Below are 8,026 nucleotides of genomic sequence, written 5' to 3' on the forward strand. Positions count from 1 at the left end.
ATCAACAGGCTGAAAACAGATTAACGCAAGAAAGGGCTGTGGTGGCGTTTCACCTACCAGCTCCTATCCCAGATAAAATAGGACGTATTTTTACACTAGAAATGGACTCGTATAAAATGAGGTCACTGCTAACCATCAGGTGAAAATTTAAGAAGCTGCCCCCCAACTGAAGAGAGAGTTTACACATGGCTACAGGAAGTTCTCTGGGGAGTCATTCTATTTGGAACCCACTTCTGAGCAGCGCTCCCAGACATCTATTGTCCGGTACACCCACCGACACCCTCCAGGGTTCTGCTGGTGCTTCCCAATCGGAGAAGGGCACATTATGCCTCAGATGGTGCAGGTGGTAACCGGTGCTGTGTAACTAACTACTTAGAAGTGGGTGATACAAATCTGGGCTCTATTAAACCATACCATTTCATTCAAGTAGAACATGCCATGGTCCAAATAGGATTCATGGGAGGAGGCTATTAGACCACCCAAACAAAAACGGGTGCCATGGGTGCTTCTAGGAATTTAAGCACACATGACAAAATTTCCCATTGACCACCACTTTTAACGCTCTTTCAAGGTACAAGATCACCGGGGGGTTTCAACACAATCTGAACAGTTCCTAGAGTAAGGTCCCATGAAGACCAGATAGTCGGACCCTTAGGTTTCTGCAGGAGGCAGAATCCTTCATCTTTCACTCAGCACGTCTTCTACTTGCTCGCTGTCTTCTCCATGCAATCGTCCAGCTGGGGTTGGTGGCTGAGTCCCGGTGAAAGACTTCCAATTCTGTCTCCGGGCCTTTCCTTTAGGGACTGGGGACTGGAAGGCAGGGCAGTTCCTTCTGGCCATCTGCCAGGCCGGGGACTCCGTATTTCTTGGGATAAGTTCGACTGGCCATTCTAAAGAACTCCTCTGCAGCGTCCAGAGTGATGAGACGATCCTGCCCCCCGACAAAGAGAGAGCGAGAACGAGAAATTACATATATCCATCTCCAAGATAGGAGCCAGGCTAAGATTTACCATGCCGGGGGTGTGTGTGTGTCTGTGTGTGTGTGTGTGTGTGTGTGTGTGTGTGTTGGGGGGGGGGGGGAGGGAAAACACCAACTAACAACAAAATCCACCCTTAGAAATAAAATAATGTGCTAAATTTTTCTCAGCCAAGTTAAGACTCAGACATTAACCCTTTCAGTCACCTAAGGGATAACACTTCACCACTTTCAGTTATTTCTAAATCTTTTTCCAATTTAGGCTGCATCAACAGCGTTTCTCCTCTCTCTGACTAATGGCCCAGAAGCTGCTTACGGAACAAAAGCAGCCAAAAATACAGGCTCTGGAGCCATAGCTCAGGCCTCAATAGGTGTAAAGGTGATTCCGAAATCCTCCAGGTGATCCTGATGCCAGTGACCACCAGGGGGCGCTGCCAGCACCATCCATCTGCCACCCCTGCTGGAGGGAGTGGTGTGTGTTTCAGACACAAGGCGGCGCTGTTCCACGTGTTGTACAGGAAAGGCACACATGTCGAGCCGAATGAGGACGATGGAAAAACCCCTCCACTTACCACCACGATGAGGTATCTCTCTGAGAGCTCCCAGCTTGCCGGGAAAATGCTGGTCTCTTCGGCCAGTTTCAACAACATTTCCCGAGCTTTCCTGGTGTTCTTAGAATCACTGATGGTGCTGAGTTTAGTTACTGACAGCAAGGAATCGACTTCCCTTTGGAAACCTACGGTAAAAATAATAGCCCTCGTGTAAAAGAAGGCAGGCAAAAAAAAAACAACGATGTCCTGAAGCATATACCAGAGGTACCACCTCACAGTGACCCCACACAGGGCTTTTATGGTTTTGTCTTTATGGAATCAGACAGCCTTTTCTTTCTCCCACAGTGGCAGCTGGGTTTGAACCACCCATCTTGTGGCTAACAGCCCAGAGTTTACCCGACAGCACCAGCAGGGTGCCTTACCAAGGCCATCAGAAATCTGAAGCCCAAAGCACCCCTCCTTGAGCAGCTCCTAGCTCCCTGTGACCAGCAGGGTCTTTCATCAAAATTCTTAGCCTTTCTTCTTAAGAAATGGTGTGTTTCGACAAAGATTAAGCCTCAGATACTTACCCATTGACTGCTTACTCCCTGCTTGTTTGTTTGATCTGTCTGTCTGTCTGTCTGTCTGTCTGTCTGTCTGTCTGATATCCTCCTTCTACTGCCATCTTGACCTCCTTTCTCAACCTCACGGTTCCCATCTCACCCTTACTATCCAGAGTAGCCCACCTCTGTGCCCCTACCCTACGACTCCAAACTCAGAGTCCTCTGGGTGGTTGGCTGGTTAAAATAAGTCACCCAATGATATAAAAGACACATTGGCTGAAAGCTCTCTATGAGAACATGCACTGTGAAAAAGAGACTGCTAACTCGTTTGGCAGTTACATAATCTACTGTCAACTTGAGGAAGGGGTGGAGTCTAGCCCGTCAATCAGGTCATAGCCAATGAAGTCTCTGTGTGGGCATGGTGTTCTCCTGAGGATTCAGGGAACTCCTGTCTTCCTCCCTGGAGGCGGGACACACACTCTCTGCGAGACATTCCTGGTGACAAGCCACATGGAGCTACACTGATGGAGTCAGAGCCCTGGAGCTGGAGGAGCCACATGGAGACCCATGCCAGTGCTCAGATGCTTCCACCACCACCGGATCCACAAGACTTTCTGCCCGCTGGCCTGTGATCTTTCTGCATTCAGCATCATTGCATGGCTGTGTGAATCCAAAGAGGAATTTATGGACTAGTATCAGATATATGGGCTACCAGACTTATGGACTTGATCTGGGCTGGGATGTTTTCTGAATATAAAATTGCTCGTTTCTATAAAGCTCTTTCTTATCCACACATGAATGTCTATGAATTTGTTTCTCTAGTCAACCTGGACTAACACAGCTCATATGACTATTGGGTGAGCAAAATGGGTCAAGGCCTGGTCCCATGCCCTTCACATACCAACTCAAGCATAGGGGCCAGCAACTCTGCACTCACTCGTGAAGAGCTGTAACACCAAAGGAGCATGTTCTCCTACAAAGCAGAAGGACGAAGCACTGCAAAGTTTATAAATTCACCTCTCAAACATCAAAACAAGCTTATGTTACGATGGGACAACCCTAATAGAATGAAGAAAGCCAATACCCAATTTCTACGTAATACCACAATAACTTCCCCAATTTTAAAGCTTCGCTTCCTTCTGGTCCTTCTGAAATTCTATTCTGAGTTTTATTGCCTCTCTTACAGACAATATTTTCCTCAACCTGCCTTGTTAGAAGTTCTGGTGGCAGAGTGAGTTATATATTGGGCTACTAACCACAAGGTTGGTGGTTCAAACCCACAACTGCTCCGAACAAGAAAGGTGAGGCTCCAGGGGCTTAAGTGGAGAGCAAATGTTTTGAGAATGACGAGTGCAATGAATGTACAAATGTGCCTTACACAACTGATGTATGTATGGATTGTGATAAGAGTCGTATGAGCCCCTAATAAAACGATTAAAAAAATGATGAATAAAAGAACAAAGAAAATGTTCTAAAAGTGATTGCGATGACGCTGTACAATTCTTGTTGATGTGACTGAATTATTGGATTGTAGGATTTGTTAATTATATGTCAATAAAATTGTTTGTTTTTTTTAAATAAGAAAGGTGAGGCTGTCTGCTCCCACACAGATTTACAGCCTCAGAAAATCCATTCGGCTCTTCCTACCATGGCACTCCGAGTGGGACGGACTCCATGGTAGTGAGTCTGAGGTTAGCAGTTGCCTTGTCTTCTAAAGTGATTGCTCATTGGCCAGTCCCAGGGCTCCACTGCCCGGGGCTACCCTACCTGAGGGCCAGAGTGGGTCCTCCAGACACGGTCTGGTGGCAACAGAAAGAACAGAAGATTGTGCTCAAGGAGAGATGGAAAGCAGACTGGGAAAACCATTAGTGAGCTGTGTGCTTTAATTGGTCTATTATTGACGCTCCTTTTATAGAAATCACGGTGGAGAAAGCGCAGCGTGGGGATCAGGACTATGTTCGCCTCACCGTGTCACCGTCTCTTGCCGACTCACCTAACTCTTCCAAAACGCATTTCCATCTGTTTCTCACTTCCCTTCGAGTCTGCCTCAGGGCACAGATATCGTAGTTGAGCTTCTGCCATGCCTGTAAGAAAAATGAAAATCAGGTTTTACTTTATACTCTTTGTTCTAAGCGGCTGTCTCAGTCCTGAACTTCAAGTTGTCCAAAGAGGCAGGTCTCTTCAGAGCCTGCCTGAATGGAGAGGGGAAAGGAGAAGCTGGGAAGGGGTCGTCAATGGGAATGCCAGGTTTCTGGGGAACCTGCTCCGGGCCATGTGACAGGTCCCTGGACATCAAATTGCCTTATGTAGATTTTTCACATGACCTATGTTCTCTGTTAGTGTTTCCAGCTGTGAAGCTGGGCTGAGAATGGTCAACATGTCTCATCCGAGGGTTACGGGGATTGAAGGCAGGTAAAAGCAACTACCTGCACCCAGGGAGAGCCCAAGAACCACCCTAGAAGGCCACTGAAAGTGAGCTCCAAAGAAGTTCACCGACTAGCACTCTAACAGGTATCAGAAGTAGCATGATAACCCAGGCCTGGCTCCAAAGTTCATGAGAGGCTAATACACAAGAAAACAAACACAAAGAATTGAAGATGCCTTTTGTAAACTGGAGGAAATGTTTTGAGAATGATGAGGGCAATAAATGTACAAATGCGCTTTACACAATAGATGTGTGTATGGATTGTGATAAGAGTTGTATGAGCCCCTAATAAAATGATTTTTTTTTAAAAAGGTGCCTTTTGTTATCAGAATAAAAGAGAACCGGGAATCCCAAAGTGTCTGAATTCCCAGGCAATCGTTCCATCAGCACATTTCAGCATCTCTGCTTCATTCACATCCCCTTTGTAGGATGGGTCTCGCTAGCATCCAGGAGCGGAGTTCTTAAAAGGTTATCAATCTGAAAACCTCCTTTCTCAGTCATAAGGGTTGCCGGCCATTATGCTGGCCCCACAGGTACCTGAAACTTTCAGGAGCATCAGAACCTTCTTGGAGCTAAGCATGCCTTTAAAACACCGTGGGATTCTGTTTTCAAGGAGACCTGGCAATACAGAACATTTTGTAGACTATATATTTTCTTCATTTCCCCCCAAGCTATTAAGCCTGCAACTATGCTACTGCGCAGTTTAGAACAACATTCTAAGTGCTCGGCTTATGACTCAAGTCAGATGACATTTTGACTCCCCTCAGAGAAGAAGTCTCAGTGAAGCCGCCTTCCTGGCACGCTGCTCTCAGGCATGCCTCGCTCCTTACTAATCAACTTCAGGACCGCTGCAAAGGAAGCTGGTGAGCTGCCATCACACGCGGTTTGTTCTCACGTTGCAAAAGAAAAGTCTATTTTGTTATGACTCCATGTCAGGTCTTCCGTCTAGAGATATGTCATAAAAAAGGTACAGGGGTTCAACTATTTCCTAGCCATCAGGAAGCGATGAATTTGAAAACTCTCCTGGTCCCTTTTTATGACCACTGTGTGTGTGTGCATTTGCATTCACGTGAGTGCATAATGATCGAAGCGAGGGATAGAATCTGTGAGGCTAGAAGAGCACAAAGTTAAGCATCTCGAAATAGGCAACTTCTTCTTTACCGTCATGTTCAAATGCAGCTCTCAAATTCCCCTAGCCATCACTCACGGGGTGGGATGGGGACTTCAAGAACTGTTTTCAGTGAATGGGCTTTATACGTTACTTAGCTGGCCACTCAGAACCTCGTGGAAAGGACTGACAGGAGTTCGAGGTAGCCTGCTGAGGTTTGAGTCCCAGTAACATCAGTTATTAGCAGTGCGACTTGGCACAAGTTCTTAACTACATTGTGTCTCAGTTGCTTCATCTCCTACTTCCAGGCACGGCAAATCCAAAGGTCAGTGGTTCTAACCCATCAGCGGCTCCTTGGGAGGACGACAGGTCAGTCTGCTCTCGTCAAGGCTGCAGTTGAGGACAGCACGGGGCAGCCTGCTCTCTCCCACAGGGTGGCCAGGAGTCTGAACGGGCTCACTGGCACACCGCAACAACCATTTCACGGGCTTAGGGAGAGGAGTGCACGAAGGAATACAAGCCCTCAGAACAGAGCTTGGCTTGTACCCATCCACCCCCCAAATCGGAGGTGACCACATTGAACAATTCTCCAAGACTCAGACTGCCGCGATGAATGTTCTACCAGAAGGACGGAACACATCGTACCTCACGTGATTCAGCACCCTACCTGTGAGGGCCCAGAGAACACAATTTTCTGTGCTTTTACAATTCAGTACAGTTTTCCTTTTCCAGAAAATTATCTTTCTGGGCACTGAATTTCAACACGTACCAGTTGCCTCCCTTACCTGAAAAATTTTGAACCCTTTAGGGAAGATAGAAGAGGTTTATTTAGTAGGCATTTTTAAAACGAGTCTTCATTTTAATCTACTTTTTATGTCATTATTTGTAATTTTGTTCTCTCTCTCTGGGCTCACCGTAAGTTGCTTTAAAAATCCTCTTGGTACAAAGCAGCGTATGAATCAAATACGGGCACAGCCCTGTGTCACCCCCAATGGAAGGGGCCCTGCTTGGGGAGGAGAGGAAAAGTGGTCCGAGTCCCACATAACCGTACCCAGTGGCTGCGGATGCTCAAACAATCTTAAATTACGTAACACACCACTAGGGGGCTTCATTAGCTTGAGATTAAAGGGCTCTCCTAATAAACAGTGTTTCATTTCCCTCTGTCTTCTTGCCTCAGCCCCTGTTTTCTCAACCAACATGACTCATTCACCACGGGGGTCATCCAGAACGCAGAGTTTCTACACCAACACTGGAAGTTCTAGAGGTCACCCGGTTTCGGCATCTGTTACTCTGATAAAATATCTGTTGAAGAACCAATCAATGTATTAGCTAAGCAACAATATGGAATTTCAAAATCTGCTCAAGGGAGGCCCACACCTGATGCACCTTTGGATCTCCCCCTCCGCCCTCCCCTCCCGCCCTGCCATGATCGATACACTGATGTGCATTTGACACGGGCTCTTTTAACATTCGTATAATGAATTATGTACTTCATATGTCCATACTGTGGATATATAAACTTTAGAAGCTTGAACAGGATTTTAACCAGGAATTGGCCTTTGAAAAAATTAAATAGTAAAAAGGGAAATATGGATTCCTTTTTAAATATAAGACCCAAAGACTATAATATAAATGCAGCAAATGAGAAAGGGTGATATCACAAGGTCTGTTATATGACATAGTGGTTACAAGTTGGGCTGTGACCCGCAAGGTCAACAGTTCAAAACCCTCAGCCAGTCCACAGGAGAAAGATGAGGCTTTCTATTCCAAAAAGAGTTATAATCTCAGAAACCCAGAGAGGCAGTTCTACTCTGTCCTGTAGGGTCTGCATGAGTTGGAATCGATTCAATGGCAATGAGTTTGAGAGAAATATAACTGGGGCAGATTGTGTAACATCACCCGGATTGAGGGACCATCTCAAGAACAGACTGAGCTCATTGAACACTAATGACCAAATATCAAATACCAGATATCAAGCAGGTGGTGTGATGACATCAAAGACATCATACATGAAGGACAAAAGGGTCATTTAAAAGATGTAAAAGAGGAACCAATACAGAGGTCTGAGGGGCCAGCCCCAATCCCAACTACATGGGCTTCCCCCTCACCCCTGAGAAGAATTCACTTCAGAGGACAGCACTGAAGCTGCAGCTCAGGGAGAGGGACATGTCTGATCAGAGCACACAGGAGCAAATGAAGCGGGAGGAAGAGAGAGTGAGGCATATCCTGGCCCACCAAGCCTTGAGGACGGTATTCCTGCTCAGAGCAGCCAAAGCACAGAGAGAACCATAGGGCCGGACCCACTACCAGGCACAGCATCTCTCACTGACCCATAACACTACGGGGCACAACACTGGAGACACAGCACAGGAATTGTGTCCAATCTGACCCCAACACACAGAGGTGAAACACTAAGGGTATGCA

At 46.5% G+C, this 8,026-nt stretch overlaps 1 protein-coding gene across 1 annotated transcript; it reads right to left on the bottom strand.

Annotated features, from left to right (window-relative positions):
* Positions 1-535: 535 nt before the first annotated feature.
* On the bottom strand, positions 536-5,661 carry MREG (melanoregulin). The gene is made up of 4 exons (XM_013004338.2): positions 5,656-5,661; positions 4,063-4,153; positions 1,549-1,712; positions 536-931 (listed from the first exon to the last, which is right to left on the bottom strand). The coding sequence occupies exons 1-4, from the start codon at positions 5,659-5,661 to the stop codon at positions 797-799; spliced, it is 396 nt and encodes a 131-aa protein (XP_012859792.1). The 3' UTR covers positions 536-796.
* Between the last annotated feature and the right edge of the window lie 2,365 nt (positions 5,662-8,026).

The sequence above is a fragment of the Echinops telfairi genome, unplaced genomic scaffold, assembly GCF_000313985.2.
Source record: "Echinops telfairi isolate 266 unplaced genomic scaffold, ASM31398v2 ScPeMD7_3;HRSCAF=10, whole genome shotgun sequence".
NCBI classification, from domain to species: Eukaryota; Metazoa; Chordata; class Mammalia; order Afrosoricida; family Tenrecidae; genus Echinops; species Echinops telfairi.

Bases quoted from the DNA above. Each gene is read 5' to 3' on its own strand.
- MREG (XM_013004338.2), bottom strand. The intron at 1,713-4,062 runs GTGAGTCGGCAA...TTTTTACCGTAG, and splicing joins ATGCGTTTTGGAAGAGTTAG to GTTTCCAAAGGGAAGTCGAT. The intron at 932-1,548 runs GTAAGTGGAGGG...GTCGGGGGGCAG, and splicing joins AGAGATACCTCATCGTGGTG to GATCGTCTCATCACTCTGGA.